The sequence below is a fragment of the Camarhynchus parvulus genome, chromosome 2 (assembly GCF_901933205.1).
Source record: "Camarhynchus parvulus chromosome 2, STF_HiC, whole genome shotgun sequence".
Classification (NCBI taxonomy): domain Eukaryota; kingdom Metazoa; phylum Chordata; class Aves; order Passeriformes; family Thraupidae; genus Camarhynchus; species Camarhynchus parvulus.
In genome coordinates this window covers 58,146,489-58,164,894 of record NC_044572.1, presented here as the reverse complement: position 1 = coordinate 58,164,894, position 18,406 = coordinate 58,146,489, and the positions used below count along the sequence as shown (strand labels likewise).

The window sequence follows — 18,406 nt, the reverse complement described above, 5'->3', positions numbered from 1 at the left end:
ATACCACATTTAAAAATAATATAAGAAAACAGCAAACTCCCTTCCACTGAAATATTCTATTCTTTCTAAATATTTTGGATTATTTTGCTGAAACATTCAAAGGGAGGATAGAAAAGAAAAACGTTTACAATGAAGACCAGCCATGTGAGAAATAACAATTACATTATCATACAGAAATGCTGTACCTTCCCTTAGGATTCTGCAAGGTTAACAAAAAACAATGACTTCAAACCTAGCTCTTCACTGCCCCAGCGAACTATAAGGAAGGAAAGTAAGTACACAGACTTATCAGCTTGCCTAGATCACCATAAAACTTTAGAGATAAGATTAGGTGTTTGATTAGAAATACAGTTCTCACTCCTACTCTTATTGTACTTGAAACCTATCATTCTGTCCAGCTTGAAAGAAGCTTTGTATACACCTGAATGTTTATTCTGACCCATCATACAGTCGTCCTCACTAAAAATCAATCCCAAGTAAGAAAGATATTCCAACTATTCTCAGTGCTTATAGGAGGGCGCAAGCCTTTCTATGAAAACAAATAATTAAGGACCACAAGTAGGTAAAAATCCATCTCTCTAGCAAATTCCCTATGACAAAATGAGTTTTAGGAAAAAGGTTCATATAATACAATGCAACCTTAAAGAGGTTCTATCATCTGTCAAGGGAAGGGCTGATTACCCCTTAGGAGACTGTATGTCTTTCAGGGAGAGTTGCTTAAAGAGTACTATATATTAAACTGAAGAGTCTCCCTTTTCTGTCCAAAGGTTACTGAAGGAGCCTGCAAGTGTGTGTGTGTAAATGCACACAAGAACAATTTCCTCTCAGAAGGGGCAAACAGAGAAACCTCTCTGTCACTCCACAAAACGCTAGGACAAACAGCAGAGGAGGAAGAAAGCACACATGCCCTTCCCAAATGCTTCCTGGATTTTACCTGCTGCTAAATCTGGCTGAAAGCAGTTTTTAAGTCGTTCATCCTGCCAGACTGAAAACCCCTGTGAACACAGCAGCTTGTGTTTGGAAGCTGGATTGTAGCTCCTCTTCCACATGAATTCACTTACCTGAATAGTTTCTCACTACACTCCACAATGAGCAGGAATGGAAGTAGCCTCCTTAGCTATTAGATAAATTACCCTACTGCACAGCCAGGAGCTGCTGCCTTCTAATGATGGCTGTGGATATCTGGAATTGGATCAGACCCTCAATTACTAGGGAGTGTGGAAGAGAACAGATGGAGAGAATAAATTATCCATCCTTAATGGCAAAACAACTGACAGAAAGCTGACAGTGTTAATTCTGTTCTTGTTGGTAATAAGCTGTTACATAAAATGTTGTAAGTCAAAGTCAACACAGAGAAACAAAAATCTAACCAATCTCACATTTCTTATCTGGAGGGAAAAAAGTAAGGACTTTGCACAAAGACTGAACATTTTATTAAACAGAGAATAATAGTCTGTCCCAACCGAAATTATCAAAATAAAAAATATGAGAAAATTCCCATAAATCCCAATGAATCTCACACTAAAGCCAAAGGAAATGGTACACAAAAAAAAAAAAAAGATAGTTTTGCAACCATGGTAAGAAGCACCTGGTTTCTTGATGATCAGTAACTCAAGTAAATAGAAAATTATTATCTACAAAAGCAAATGTTTGCAATTACAACATTTAGATAACAGCATAAGATCATAACTAAGAACTTGGTAAAAAGTACAGCTGAAGAAAACAGCTTCTTACGCTAGCCAAGATCTCTTAAAAAACCCAGGCTAGCACAATAACATAACAACTAGCTCTATATTCAGAATGCGGTGTGAAATATTAGGGAGAACTCCGATTTCTAGACTGAGCCAAGACCTGTCTGAAATAAAATTTCAGCTGTACATTTTTATCTGAAAAAAAAAACAGTTTCAAAAAAAGTTCAGAAAGTGCTACAGCGGGGAGACTGGACTGCAACACAGAATTTCTGTACTGAAAGTAGAGCACACCATATTTTCAGAGATATTTATCCTAAAAAAGCCAATTCCCATCACTGACCTGCAAAAGAGCGGCGTTTCACGTTCAGCTCATTGGACACACGAATTTCAGTGCACAGTTTCAGCATCAGTAACATTGTAATGATCATGATAATGCTCTGCCACAAAAGAGGGGATTCAAAACGCCTTCCAAACCTAAAAAAGGAAGAGAAAGTATGTAAAACATCTAAACACCTGCAAAAAGAAATGCTAACAGTGAGAGGTATGGAAGGCTCAGGAAGCCAGAGTCACCAGACAGACTTAGTTGCCCATACAGGAGCTCAGAGCAGAAGTATCTGAGAACCTTATTTCAACATCCCAGTAGACTGATCCTAGAGATGCTGAAGAGAGAAGCTTAAGGTTTGCTTCAAAAGCCAGCAGCAAACCTATTGTTTTGAAAGGAGAATCACATTCATTAAGCAGTAAGTCAGTACAGAGAGACCAGAGAGTTATGCCACATTAACACCAGTTATGTGTGCTCTCCACACATACACTCCAAAGATTTCACATGGAATTCTGTGCAAAATTTCCCTTTCTCAATTTTCCATTTTTAAGTTAAGTCATAAATACAACAGCACTTTCCCTATAAAGAAATAAATGCCCATAACTCTGTCTGAGTGGAAAACAGGTCTGCAGAACACACCAACTATTTAATAAATTTTTGCCTTATTTGAACCAAGATTGGGGGAAGCAAGGAAGTACAGATGACATGTCTTGGGAGCTTCCATGCACTTCCTTCACACAGCAGAGAGGATGAACTTGGATTGTAGCCAGTCCTGACTGAAGAGCTTACTCTTAAGTGATTGCACAAGATAGGAAAAGGAGAATCCTTCAGTGGAGATCAGTAATGCTCTTCCAACATCACCTGATGAAAGCTCAGCAATCCCCACCACACGCTCACTAAGTGCGTTAAGGGGTTAAGAGTGGAAGCATATTGCATTTACAACACGAAGGTGACACACACATCACAGTGAGCTGCTTCTCTGTGCTCAGTTCTGCCAGGTTTTATGCCTTGAAGACAGAGATGCTGAGGAAGAGATTTGGTCTGAACATATTGCTGTGCTCCCCAGCTCTCTCACCTGCACCATGAGGCACACAGGCTTTCTAAATTTCCTAACAGCACAGTTACTAAGGTCAATCTTCCACCACATCATGCTGACCGAGTCCCAAGCCTCACAGGCATGGCAATTATTGCCCCCTTTTTGACAGTTCCTGTTTTACAGTACCCTGGCAAAATGTAATTTGTTATGCTTGGGCTACTTTTATGGCCAAGCTCCATGCTAGTAAAAACCAGCTAGGTTCACCATCATGCTGTCTCACACTACTGTGCTTCCACTGCAGCCATTTCACCAGAGAGAATTTTTGTTATGAGTCAACTAACAAGGAACAAGACAGAGACTGGAAAGTCCCTGACTAGCTTCCTTGGAAATCGTGTGCAGAAGAGCCAAGCAGCCCACATCAGTGAAAAGCGCCAAGTATTTCCTGCCTAGTGGCATACAGCTGAGGAAAAGTACAGCTCCTTGAGGCTCCACACTACTGCCACAGGGCCCACCAGTTACTACTGCAGGAATAGCAGTTCTGTGACCTTCAGCCCCCCACTTCTACCCTCAATGGAGCCTTTACTGTAACAAATTTGGAGGACACTAAGAGGAAGGAAATAAAGAACACAGCTGATAAGCATAATTATAGGCAGTGTGTGCTCTGAATAAGGCTTTCACTGCACTAGCTCAAAATGCAGGGAAAAAGAATAAAAGTTTGGCCTAGCCCATGCTCCAGGCTCCTGATTCCATATCTCCTTCAGCCTGTGCTGCTGACAGTGGCCAAGTTCCCCTCATCTACTGGAATTCAATACTATAATAATTGTCTCTTACTCAGGGATGAGAAAAACTATGGGAAAGGCTTACTGACAATTACAGAGCAGTTAACTATAAACCACTTTACATCAGATTTAGAAAAACCATCTTCAATACAAATGTAGTTGCATGTAAAAATACAGTAATGCATTTAAGAGGGGCTGAGCTAGCAGCACAACAAGTTAGAAGCTATTATGACAGTAAATCCAGCCACAGGTCACTGCAAGGCTAGCTTCTCCCTGCTGATGAGATTATTGGTCATTCACTAATGGGTGCCTCACAAAAGTACTGCCTGCAGTACAAATACCCACTCACTACAAATAAACACAAATAAACATAGCCACCTGCTTGTCTGATCACAACAATTTGTCATGGCATTCAAGTATTGCTACAGACTCTCTCCCCCTAAACACTAGGTGGGAAAAAAAGTAAAACAAAACTCACAACACAAAGAGAGTTAAAATGGAAATTTAAAAATTCTTATGGGAACTTCAAACAATGCAAAGCACCTGTAGGGTTTTTCACAACCATCCAGTAAAAGACAACAAGGTTATACAACAAAACATACTCATGTGATATATATCTCCCCAAACACCAAACCCCAGAATAAGTATTGCAGGCAACACAACCCGCTAAACTAGATCACATATACAAGAAAACAAACAAGCTGCTATGGAGACCAACAGGCAGGGCAATCTACACCACATGGATTACACCCCATGACCTGGGCAGCAAGACTGAAGGGAATACCACTGTCAAGGACCACTCCTGGGTTCTTGAAGCTGTAAAAGTAAAGCCAGAACACTAATTTTGCTCAGGATCATGGACACAAACACCACTCCGAGCTACCTACTCTACTTTGAATTAATATCAGGGCCTTACAAAGCAACACTAATCCAGTTTAAGATTCCTCAGGCCAGCTTGAGCCAGGAGCACTGTGAGATGTAAACCCTGCAGGGAGAGAATGCCATTCCATGCTGTTTCCTTTCTGCCTCACAGACATTATTCCTGTCTCTGTGTAAACAGGAGCCAGGAGAGGAAGCACATTAAGGTAATTAAAGCACCTTATGAGAGAAAGGTGAAGAGCCTTAGGATACTAGAATAGACTTGCAGAAAAGATCAGCTTTCAAGTCCTGGGGGTGAGGAGTCACCACCATTATTCTGCATTTTCATCCCATACCTACAGTGTTGTATAACAAAGTGAACAGTGACACTTGCAGTATTCAAGGAACTCAGAGTTCATAAGTCAGACTACAAAGAGACAAAGAGCTTTTCCACTGTTTACTTCATTTGTAAAAACAAAAGAACCCTTTATTTCCTGTACTAGTCAAATACACAAATAAAGGGAAGGGAGTGGCTTACATGTTATTAGTGTTTCCACAGCCTTCAAATGACTAATGCATGTTCAAGCTGATGAAGACAAGAGAAGTGCACATTCAAGCCAGAGCAGAGACTAACTAGTTATTGAGAAAACTACGTAATTCCATTTGTACAATTCAATTCTGCAATAATCCTGCTATTCCAGTTCTGGGCCTACTGGAAACAGCAAATGCCAATTGTGAAAAGGAAGCCTCAGCTTGACCAAACATAAAAGGTTTGCTTATCGCTTTTCCTAAGACATCTTTTAAAAGAAACTGACTGCTTTTGGTGCAGCCAGATCACTCTGTTCCCTCCTACACTCCTGGATTCTGTTCCAGATTTCATCTACTGTCTGCTTTTCAGCTCTTTGGGAAGTTACAGATTCTAGGCAACATGGGAAGCACACAGGATACACCACACGCTACCAGGATCACAACAGATAGCCCAGGGTAGCAGCACAGTGGCTGACCTGAAAGACATCCCACACAATTACAGAATTTAACCTGTAGGATTTAAGTAGAAAGAAGAAACAAACTAGTTTTGCAACAGAATCTTTTGATACAAGGTTCCTTTTGACATGTAAACTTCCAAGACTTAATGCATCATCCCAAATGAAGCTCCTCTCTTGCACATACAAAATTCCACTTTACTTTCTGCACAAAAAACTACCGCATCTTATTCCTGCTCTGTGGCACTTACACAAAGGAGGAGGAATTGCATAACACTTTTAGTCTCACGATCTGAGCAAGATTCCACCAGCAGGCCATACGTAAGGCAATCTTTCAAAGTCATAGTCATTCTATCAGCTTGATTCATAGCATCATCCCACATGCCACACATGGTAAAAACTGGCAAGATCCATTTTAGTAACAGAAGCCTTAAAAAGCACAAGTTTCTCTTGCTCGCAGAAAGTCTTTCAGACTTCACTGCTTTGCTTTCCAAAGCCAGAGCAACACAAGACAGAAGGGACGTGGTCTACAGGTAGCACTGTAGATGTTACAGCATAATAAATACCTAGGAATCTACCCCTGACAAGAGCAAGTTCACCATTTCTCTGTAAATTACCTCCAGCTCCATACCTGAGTCTCTAATTATTCCATCGACTCCAGCACAGAGAGCTCTGAGCTCTATTGATATTGCTATTTTAAGAAGACCTTTTGTTTCAGGTCAACTGATGTGCAATGGGTAGAGGATTACCTTTGATCAAAAATAACACAGTCCTTAGTCTCCATCCTGTCCCTGGCTGCCAGAACTTGTTCCCACGGTTTGCCTTACAGCGACTATTTTGTGAGAACAACTCCAAAACTGGATGGTTTTATTTTCTTGTTTTTGGATTTCTGTGGCACTGCTGTATGAGTTTTAGGACAGTGTCCCTTGGAATTGCAGCTCAAAACCTTTGGAAAGAACATTGTCTTCTTGGAAAATATACAAACCCTATTATATACTGACATCCATTTTACAAAATGTAAAACTAAAAAAAAAGTCCAAAAAAAAGTTCTGGGGATAGCAGGCAACATAAGTACTTTTGGCTGCACTTAGTCAAAATATATATAAAAATGTCTATGCTGATTTCTAAGAAATCTATAGTTCCTTTTCCTCTAGTTATTTATTCTCATTTTAATATTAGAAGAAACTGTAATTTATCTCTTTATAAGCTCTGTTTCAAAAAAGAAAGGGTGAAGAGAGAGAGGGGGTAGAGAGGGAGAGGGAGAACTCACAAGTAAGTTTTTCTGCATCCTCCACCCCCTACTGATTACACAACTCTCACCCGCCTTCTCATTGCTGTTCTCCATCATGACAATGCAAAGCTACTCAGCTGGCAGCCATACGAACCCAGAAGATGTGTGCGCCTTGGTCTAGTGCCACAGGGAATTCTGGAGCCATCCCACAACTTCCAAACAGCCTGGGACAGCTTAAACAGATAATTAATCACCTCAGAGCTCAGGTATCCCTTGAGCAAGAACACAGAGCTAACTCAAGAATGTAAAATAAGACATAAGGCACAAGCTATCAAAAATGGTAATGAAGTGTTTCATTAAAAATGTAGAAGGAAGAAAATTGCTATCGGTTTTTTTTTTGGAGCAGGCCATACACTTTCATATGCACCAAAATTACAAAGGCCTGGAGTTCTGCACTGTCTCTTGATGTCTATCCACAGTGCAAACTTTCCCCAAGTTGACCAGTCCAGAGAAACAATGACCTGTGGGGCTGGAGAAGACAGACAGGAGAAGCAGTACTGACAATGGCAGGACAAAACAAAGGGGCAGCTGATGCAGCCATAGATCATATCCAGCAGCTATACTGGCACCCCAAAATAAATATTGCTTTGATGTGTTAGATAAAATTGTAACAATAGATTACTACTAAAAATAAAGTTAAATTGGTATAAAATCTACTACAGCACAAAATCTGCTCTTCACACTGGTAAACAGAGACTCTCTTGCATGATGTTATAAGCACAAATTGTCTACCTTTCAATTTTTTTTTAAGAATCCTCTTTAAAAGGGCAAAAGACTTAAACATAACCAAACTTCTAATTTCTTTTTCCTAAACAAAAGCCATGCATGCATAAATAAAGTTAAGCAGAATCACGGCCACTGGTATCCATACCCTGTCTTCATTCTTCCAGACCAATCCTTTCACACAAAGTTCTGGCACTTTGCTGGAACACAGCAAGGCCAAACACACATAACTGAAAGCAGAAACAGCTCCTTAGAGATGACATTTTGAGACATTGTGTGAAAGAGAAACATGAAAAAATGGATACTGTGCTATTGTCATCACTAGCAAACTAGAAGTTCTTTGGGAACACCTTGAAATTAAGTGATTAGATGTAAGAATGACAAGGAAGAGAGGCATTGCACTGAGTCCTCTTGACTTCAAAAGGTGGCTTACCACTGAAGACAGTCTAATCAGAGAAACAGAATTGGTGAGAACAGGTAACTGGAAACAGGATTGTTATCCTTGATCTCAGTAGTACTTTGTTCATTGGCTACTGTCACAGTGCAATTCACCAGCTGGAACTCTATTGACACATAAAACATGCCAAGATTAGGAAGCAAATACTCTATTTGGAGGGGAGATGAAAGGTCAAACTTAAACCACAACAAAACCAGGCATTAAACCAAAAAAGGATAACTTCTGAAATAACCAAGTACAGTTATAGGAACCTGTGGAATCCATCATTCCACAAAGAGAATGCGAGGGAATTGTCCCCATAGCTGAGAAGGAGGAATAGTAATAAAGCCATAAGGGAAAGGTGGGAGGACTGGGTCTGTTATGAGTAACACAAATACAGAAACACCAGAACTACCCAAGAGCAAATATACAGAGGCATAAAAGGCATAACAGGGAGGAACAGTCTGTCCTTGTGAGCCACAAATTCAATACATGAAATTTCAGGGAAAAACTGGAAGTAACAACAGACACAAATGATAGAAGTGTCTTTGAAGTTAAAAACAGAACATCCTAGGAAAAAATTAAGTCCTGAAAAGCAACACTATTAAAACTTGAAAGTTTTTAAGGCCTAACAATTTAAGTACTTATTTTTGGACCAGGGAGGAGGGGAAGTCCAGAAAAAATTACTATAGCTCAAACCACATGCTTAATAATCACAGGTAATGACACTGAAACCAAATGAAATCAGAAGCTTTATGGCAGTAGAGTTTTCAGAAGAGAGACTTGGATTAATACTGGGCTTGCTAAAGGGAAGGAGATGTCAAGTGGTACTTGGGGGAAAAAAATTATATACAGAACAAAATCAGTTGTAGGAACAATTCCGTCCTGGCACCAGAACAGATTAAATTATTTAATAAATTTAAAACAAAATAAATAAAAACTTTCTAATTTCCTCCAAAGAATATTACATACACAATTAAAATCATTCTGCTGTTTATGTCATTATTGAGAGCATTGTGTCCCAGATAATGCATCAGCCGTAGGTGACATTAACCAAATAATGCAAAAATTGAATTGCCAAGATGCTCTATGGGTGTTATTTTCACAATGTTGACAGGAATCACAGGCTCTTGCTCTGTGATCTTCCTTTAGTCATCCAGATACCCAAGGATAATATCCACCCTCAACGCCGTTTTCATGACTTACTGCTGCTTATAACTAACTACCAGGGATGCCTAATTTTTTAGGCAGACAAGCAAAATATTCTCTCCTGGGAAGACTGAATTATCATTATGCAAGTACTCTTTTGTCTTTTAGTTCAGCAGAACTAGAGAGAGACAATTCATTGCGAGTACAGACAGAAGGGTTTCTGCAGGCTCCTGTGTGAAGCCAATCCATGCTAAGCTCCAAGGTGACCACAAGTTACACAGTGCTCATACATGCCAGGGAGTGATACTATCATGTGGCTCAACTATTCATACACACTCCTACCAACATAACTGCATTCTCTCTTTTGAGGTATTGACAAACCTTTCAATACTGATATAAATCATAACTTTTCACTACTTGCAGCATTTATACTTCCACACATCTCTTTAACTAGACGTACTTAAAATCAATTCAAATTAAAGATCTTTCAGTTTTTCCATAGTCTGAGTCTCACTAAACAGATGCACTCACCTGAGATACCTAGAAACTGCCAGCATGTCCATTAAGGTGTAAGCCATTTCTATATTTTGACTGTCTCCAGTACAACCAAAAATTAGACTATTTCTAACACTGTCAGCTCAGGCTCTTCACTTCTCCTCCTCCTGCCAGTTCCTCTACTTCCCTCCTGCTCTCTGCTTTCTCCATATACTTCTCCCCAGAAAAACAGTTCCAACGCAACAAGTAGCTCTGTTCCAGTGATGACTCCTCTGACTGCCAGCTTGTGGTGCCAAGAAAGGGTCTCCTGTTTTCCACTCCAGCACAGCACTTAAATGTTGCATTTTGCTGTACCAGAACCCAGGAAGCCATTATACAGAGTCAGAGGAGGTTTCTTTAAAAAGAAACTGAAAACCAACAAACGGATGCAGCCTTGTTACCTATCAGTTCTTTATGGATTAAAAAGCACTAGTTTGTAGTCAAAACAGAATCACAGAATAACTGTTCTTAGTTGCAGTAATTGCCCAGACCATTTCATCTTTGGTTTCCCAAGTACATTCTCTGTGGTGTAGCACCTGTATAATCAGAAGTAATGAGCAAGATATTACGGTGTGATTTCTGTTAATCAATGTTATAAATAACATTTTCTTTGTCCAGCAGTACAAGACCAAAATATGGAAACAAACTTGTTCTTAAGTATTGAAACTGGTGTTGAAAGCAAAAGAAATTTGCTTTTGAAAGGCAGCACATCTTTTCCTTGCTTATCCAAGAACGAAAATGTTCATCTCTAGTTGTGCATGAAGTGAACCCCCTCTGAAGCCAGCTAGCATCCTGGGAAAACGCAAGAATATATGGCAAGTGTTCCAGTGACGTTAATGCCAACTGGACACTCGAATAAGTGTGTGGTACCGAGGCTTTCACTCTGAAAATGGAGATAGTGCAATATGAGAAATGCAAAATACAGTCGGCAAGAAAAAAGACCTGACTTAGCATAAACCTCTTTACTAACAAGTTAATAAGTTTCATCTTGGAAATCAGAGTGCTGATAATCAGATCTGGCAAGGGAAACAAACCATGCTCCCCAGCCCAGTTCATTTGACTTAATAGACACACACTGATGGAAAGACAGCATTTAGATCTTCAAGAGAAGGGAAAACGCACGTAAAACTTTATTTCTTCAAACATTCCAATCAAAGATTAACACCTAGCAAACAAGCAGGAACCTTCAGAACAGAGCAGAAACACAGCCAACTTACCAAAAAAGTATGCGCAGAATGTTTGCGACCAGCAACACCAGGCAGACGTAGGTGGAGAAGCCCTCCGCGTTCTGGGTGCGCCGAATGTCCCGGTACTGGGGGATGTAGGGCACGACGCCGCCGAACACCATGGCCCCCGCGGCGCCCCAGGACACCAGCTGCTGCATGGGCACCAGCAGCCACTCCAGGCCGCCCGGCTCCATGCCGGGGGCGCGCGGGGAGGCGCTCAGGCTGAGGGATGCCCTCAGGCTGAGGGTGCCCCGCCGCAGCTCTCCGGCCGGGGCCGGCTCTAGCCACGGGCGGGCTCCTGCCCGGGATGCGGCACCATGACTGCGCCCTCTCCCGTGGGGCCCGGACCTGGGGAAAGGGATTGGGCGTGAACCTGGCTCTGCCGAGGGCGGCTCCGGCCGCTGCCAGCCGGGCGCTAGCACGCCCGGACCACCGCCCTGCCGCGGGCGGGTCGGGGCCGCCCCCGCTCCAGCCTCAGCCCCGGCCCCAGTCCCAGCCCGGCGCTCCACAGGGGAAGCCCGGCCCCGGCACGGCAGCCGCGCCGCTCCATCGCTGAGAGCGGCCGGGCAAGGCGCGGACACGCGGCTCCGCCGCCACCCCCGCCCGGCCCCCGGGTCGTGTCTCCGAGGGGGCTCCTCCGCCTCCCTCGCCCACCCGCGCTCTCCCCGCCCCGCGGGCAGGCACGGCCTCCCGCCCCGCACCTGCTCCCCGAGCTCCAGCCACCGCCGCCTCCATCCCTCGGCGCCGCTCCGCGAGCGGGCGGGCAGCGGCGGCCGGGGAGGCCCGTGACGCACCGGGAGCGGCCCCGCCTCCGCCAATGAGCGCCGGGGCCGCCCCTTCCTCCGGCGGGGAGCGGCTGCCCCGGGCCCGGGCCCTCCTCCCCTACCCCCGCGGTACCGGGACAGGGCGGCCAGCACCGGGGTACCGTGGGAGGCTGGCGCCGGAGGGGACTCGGCTCCTCCGGGCCCACCTGGGCGCCTTCTCCTCCTTGGGCTGCACTGAGCCACCGCCCCGGGTCCTGCTCCCCAGGAGTTACGGAAAATTCCGTCGTGCCTCGTGGACAAGGGGGAATGGCTTTAAACTGAAAGGGAGTAGGTTTAGATTAGATTCTAGGAAGAAAGTCTTTACTTTGAGGGTGGTGAGGCACTGGAACAGGCTGCCCAGAGAAGCTGTGGCTGTTCCATCCCTGCGAATGTTCCAGGCCAGGCTGGATTGGGGCTCTGAGCAACATAGCCTAATGAAAGGTGTCCGTGGCAGCGAGGTTGGAACTAGGTGGTCTTTAAGGTCCCCTCCAACCCAAACCATTCTATGATTCTGTGATTTCGGTGGCTCTCTGAGTTGCAGTGGCTGGGGACGGAAAGTGTGCAACTTCTACCCAAAGTAGGGCAGACCCAAAGTGACTGGGGAGCCTCTACTACTGCTTGCACTGGGCCAGGAGAGGACAAGTGCTGCACACAGGTGTTGTGTGGAGAATGACAGCATGCACACTGCATCCACCTCCTTCAGCCACGCTTAAAAGGATGGATCATCACCATGCGTCCAAGTGGCTGCAGAGCTCTCCTCAAAGTTTGTTCCTTGGGCTCCCCGTAATACTACCCCAGACATGCTTTTTTCTACCTTGTTAGTAGCAGGAAGGCTGCTCATCCAACAGGTAGGAAATGAGATGGGTTTTCCTGCATCTGAGTGATGTATGAATTTGTGTCCTATAGCAGCAATGCAAAAGTTGGGGTTTTTTTGTGAATGTTAAAGGGGAAAAGGAGCTGAATTAAAAATAGAAATGTCTGTTTCAGGATTTCAGAAGCCTTTTGTTTACTTCCTGCATAACAGTACCTTGCTCAACTGCAAGCATTTCTTCCACTGGGCAATTCTTGCAGCATATGTGCAGCACATGAACCTGCATATTACCACAGAATGTATTTGTCAAAGACATTCTTGGAGTACCATCACACAAATATCCAAAACAGCCTCCTATGTAGATCAGGCGACCAGTGATAACATTGAGACTTAGCTTTCCTACAAGGAAGTAGCAGCTCTGCTACTTGAACAAAGCTCTATTCCATTACACAGAGTTGATAGTTTGATTGCTGAAGTTAAAAATACATAGCGGATGTTCTGAACTCTGATTTTTGGATGGGGATCCTGAAGTTCCTGATGTCATCGCAGCTGACTCACACAGAGAGACTATAACAATCAAATGTATAAACTGCATTATTTAAAACATTTTATTATTTAATGGCTCATATTTCATGTACCACTTGCACATTATCATCAGGCAGTTATGCCAGCTTCTTTACATGCTTTCCTTGGAGCTCTTAGCACATTGTTTTTCCTTAAGCACAATGGTCTAAACAAACTTTCAAGTTGAAAATAGGAGTAACCCAGATTAGAAAGCCAATCTTTATTCATGTAAATACAAGTATTTTGAGAAATCATGAAGAAATTGTCTTGAGAAAACTGGTATTTTGAAGTAGTGGTTACCTACGTAGAAGAAACTACCCAAGCTGCCACCAGATCTCCAGGTTAGCTTCCAGAATTATTCCAGGATACTCTTAAGTCTATTCAATAACAAATTGCACGTAATATTCAGATTCTAAAATACTCAACTGGAAACAGACAACTGCCTAAACTTAGGTTGTTTTCCCTTACTTGAAACTGTATGGGTAAAAACTGTGAATTACAGCACATTGCTGTGTGAACACAATTCATTTCTGGTCACTAAAATCATCCTAGTTGTTCAGGAGTTAATCCATGGATGTAAGCTAAACTGACCACTGACACCAGACACTGAGTCAGAGGAGGAATGACAGGCTGGCTGAACTCCTTGGGCTGAACAGCTGCCAGCATCAGGAAGGGACCCTTCAGGTCTCAGGATATCTAAAAAGCCAGGCTCAGGTTTTTTTTTGTAGTGGTGCCATCCTGAGGTGCTTGCTGCCTCCAGCGTAGCATCCTGCCTGGCACAGGAGCACCCAACCACAGCAAATCCAGCAAGACTCCAGGAGGAGAGTGTGCTGGAAGAAATAAACCTGAGGTGATAACAGGTGATTGGAGAGAGTCTTGCATCATCAAGGAAAAGTTCCACAACCTGCAGGTCTGAGTACAGTCACACAAGAATGAGCCTCGAGAGGCTTCATATGAAAGCAGATTTCTTTCTCTGGGAGATAGTAACTGAGAGGGAGCTCAGAAGGACCGCCCTCTTGATGTGAAAGCAGAGCTTACCCTAGAAACAGTACTGCTTCACTGCCAGACAGCAATCCTCTCTTTCAAGTGAGGAGAAAAAGAACAGGTGTATTTATTTTTGCACACAGAATGGCAAAATTCCCCCGTTAGGAAAAGAACCCTCTATTTGCTAGAAGTACATTACCCATTCAGAAAACAGAAGCAGACAAAGGTTCACACCAGATCTTTGAAGACTAAATTAATCTTTTTAGGACATCTGCTGTAGGAGAATTGAAATTGATTATGTGAGCAGCTCTAGCCACCTAGTTATGAACTAGCTTCTGGCAGCTAACATTTTGGTAACAACGTAGTCCCCAAACCTCCAAACATCATGAGAACTTTGATTTATTTTAGATTAAGAAATCTGATAAGAAATGTTCCTGTAGTATCTTTGGATGTGGTTTTAGTAGGCTGAAAATGGTGAGCAGACATGGGTGTTTTCAAAGGGCTTTTAACTTTAATGTTGGTAGAAGTAGTAAAAATTACTATATAAGGTTTAGTTTTTGCAAATAGGTCCACTGACTTAAAAAAAGTAAGCAGAGCCCCATTTCTACACTTGGCTCCATATGGCCATATTCTTACCAGGACAACACTGGGACTAACAGGACACAGGAATGAACCACCCAATGGACCAGTTCCATGACAAGACTTAGCCATCTCTTTGCAGTTTTTTACAGGAGGAGGAGGAGGACAGCTGTTAGTACTTTACTTGTAGTTACTGCAGCAGCAAAAATAGCAGATTGCTGCAAGTCTCCTAACCAGTCTGTTGTTCTGTCAATTGATTTTGAAAGATGAGTAATAAAATTATTTTATATTCTACATCAGAGAAATGCTGTTGCACAGAAGCAAGCATATGAAGTCCCTGCAAGACCCTGCTAAAGTGTGGATAAGCTCTAAGTTACTTCTTGAACACATTGCACAGTAAAAGGATAAAGTGAATCCCTATGGTAGCCAAATTCCCTTCAATTATCACATTATATATCTCATTCTACAACTACAGCCATGGGGACATTAAAAAGAAATATTCACTGTACTGTTCATAAAAGAAGTAAATGGGTCTTGAGTGTCTTGAAATTGGCCATTCCTACCATAATGTATTATCACTAAATCAGCTGTCCTCTTCTCCATTTTTTGATTTTTTTTTTTTTAAAGCAACCCTGCTGCAGCAGAAGCTGCCTCCTGGCCCCTCCTAGCACTGGTGAGCCCCTGTTTTGGCAGCTGATGGGCAGAATCAAGCTAGCATTAATAGGAGATACAGTTCTATTGCACATTTTCACCACTCTTCCTTTCTCCTTCTGAGCTGGTCTTTGCAAACAGAACAGTGAATATCAGCATGAGTGGAACACCCACCTGCCTGCAGAGGAACACCCTCTGCACTTCCAATGAGGAGCTCTGACACACATGCCCAGGCCTACAAGCCCATCCCTGGGCAGTAGTCACATGCTTTGCACCGGGGAGTGGGACCCACAACCATGGAGGTTGATGATTAAACTCCTCTCTGTACTTGGACTGCTACCACCTCCACAGACAAATGGAGAAAAAGCCCTAAAGCAAACATGTCAGAGCAGGAATCAGCCTGACAGCTGGCAGAGATACATCAACCGGTCTTCAAACCATTTCAGCTTTGTAAACAATGGGCAAAGTTCAGAGTGGGGAAATAAACAAATAGCTGTCCTGATTCAACTTTTTACCTGTGTAGCTGCTTACTCAGGTAAGAAGTTGAACCAGGGCTGCTTAACCCACAGCCTGCTCTTCTGTCAAACAGGTCCAGCTGGCTGCAATTATTTCTTCCCCACCTGCTCTTGGGATGTGTCCCATGGCATCAAGGTCACCTCAGCAGTTGGCTGCATCAAAGGAGTCCATAGACAGCTCCCAAGCCACCTGCATATCCTTGCCCATGTCCAACAATGCAGCCAGAAGTTCTTACCTTAACAACCTTCAGGAGCAGGGCTGCTTTCTCTTAAGAAGACATGTAACAGAGGAATGTCTCCACAGATGAGATCTGCACAGTGTGCCATGGGAAAGTACCATGCAGAGTCCATTCATCACTGATCCAATGCATGGTGCTCAGCATCAGAAGGGACAGATTCCTCTTTTTATTCCATCTAACTAAAATGGCTATTTTATTAAGCTGTTTTTTGTTGGACCTTTCCTGACATGATGGAGAAAGAGCCCTGTACCATCTCCCTCTCTCATGCACTTCACTCCTCCCTGGGGCAGAATGCTCACTTAATTACAGGATCAGTTGTGTTCCACAAGAAGCTGCTGATACTGGGGAGTGAGCTGGGAAAGAAGGAGTGTGGTGGGCTGATCCTAGGCAGCAGTGAAGCCCCCACTGCCACTTGGTCACTCACTCCTTCCTACAGGATGAGGAAGAGAATCAGCAGGGTGAAGCCATGGGAAAAATACCTATGGGTTGACATAAAAGTCTTGAATAAAAAGTCATGAATAAAAAGAACATAACTAAGTGATGCAAAGTCAACCACTCACCACCTCCCACTAAGAGACTGGTGCCCAGCCAGTCTCTGAGCAACAGCTACTTTGGAAGAAACTTCCTGCCCACAGCCTGCTTTTATTGATGAGTGTGATGCTATGGGTCCAGCACATCCCTCTTATCACCTGGGTCAGCTGTCCTGGCTGCTTCCCTTCTCAGCCTCTTGTGACCCCAGGACAGTGAGAAACAGAGGTGGCCTTGATGCTGTGCAACCAGAGTTCAGTGATGGCTAAAACACTGGTGTGCTGCCAGCGCTGTTCTAGTCACAAACACAGCACCATATGGGTCACTCTGGAAAAAAGCTGACTCCATCTTAGCCAGAGCCACCTCAGGGCATGAAATGCAGTTGGGGAGATACTCAAGCTGGCTTTTTTGCTGAACAAGTGAGGGTGCAAATGCAGTGTCCAAAGTGTCAGGAGAACTATCCCTAGTCTACTCTGACTCATTTTCTCTCCACTGTGGAGTAAATAAGAAGCAGAGAGAGAAAATAAAAATGACAGAGAAATTACAGCTTAATCATGATTCAAAATACCACCAGGTGACCTGGAGTCAGTAGCATTACAGCACCCAAACTGTTTTTTTCTCTGTTCTAGGACAAGAACAAAGTGCTCCTTGTGGCATTTACACACTGTAGCACACACCTGGCTTGTTTCTGTTAGATAAGCTCAACATCTCTGGTACACTTAAAAACAGAACAAAACTAAATTTATGCTCTCCTTACCAAGAGCAAAGAGTGCAGAATGGGAAAAAAAAGATCCCAAAGACCATCTTTATTGCAAGAGTAATACTTGAAGATAATTTAGACAAGACAGACACAAACACAGCAGACTGACTTTTCTGAAACCCCAAGGAGCTGCACTTGCAGGTGGTTTTGCTTCTGCTTAATACAGAATCTATCCCAGAGAGAAAATTAGCATCCTTGTGTGTCCTCTGAGCCACTCTGGTGAGCCGTAAAAGTGGGAGCAGCCTTGGGGACCCATGCCATTGCACATCTTCCCCCGTTGTGAAAGGCCAAATCCCCAGTGCTCTTCCGCTCAGCCGACACTTGTGCTACCTATGCTGGCAGTGTCCCTTGGCACCCTCTGGCCCCTCTATGCCCTTGTAATTTCAGATGCTTTTTGCTAGGCACGCTTGGAATATGCACCCAAATGTCTCCTGCTGGCAAACACCATGTGGAACACTAAATGGAGCTGATGTAGGAGGGCTTCCAACATTACCCAAGCTGCATAAAATACCTGTCATAACTCTTAACTCCTCTTCCACAAATGTCTCACAGAAGAAGCAAGCAGGCCATTGCCAGTCAAGGTTTCACTCTTAAGAGCATATTTGCAAAGATCTTTGTTTCAGATGAGGAAAGGCAAGCTTTTTCTCCACCCCCCCCCAAAAAAAAAAGAGCCAAAGAATCAGATTACCACACTCTTGGCTTTTTTTATTACTGTATTGCTCACTGACCCACACCTTGCTGTAGGAGCATGTGTCCTACACCCAATGTTCTCCAGTGTTATTGTCCATATTTGCCCAAATCAACTCGCATCTTATGCAACCATACTAAGTTCTTTCCATTAATTCAAGGTGAATTTAAACTGCCTGTACCAGGGAGACACTCCAGTTGCCTCCTCTGGGAAAAATTGTGTCTGAACCTGGAAGGAAACATTAGCATAACTGCAG

General features: G+C 43.4%; 1 protein-coding gene across 2 annotated transcripts in view; it reads right to left on the bottom strand.

Annotated features, from left to right (window-relative positions):
* SLC66A2 (solute carrier family 66 member 2) overlaps nt 1-11,830 on the bottom strand; it is a 67,482-nt gene extending 55,652 nt beyond the window's left edge. For both annotated transcript variants that reach the window (XM_030943563.1, XM_030943564.1), the window contains exons 1-3: nt 11,730-11,830; nt 11,020-11,376; nt 2,032-2,165 (exon numbers count right to left, since the gene is read on the bottom strand). In XM_030943563.1, coding sequence (XP_030799423.1) covers nt 2,032-2,165; nt 11,020-11,222 — 337 coding nt within the window. In that variant the 5' untranslated portion in view covers nt 11,223-11,376; nt 11,730-11,830. The remainder of the gene's footprint in view (nt 1-2,031; nt 2,166-11,019; nt 11,377-11,729) is intronic.
* Nucleotides 11,831-18,406: the final 6,576 nt, after the last annotated feature.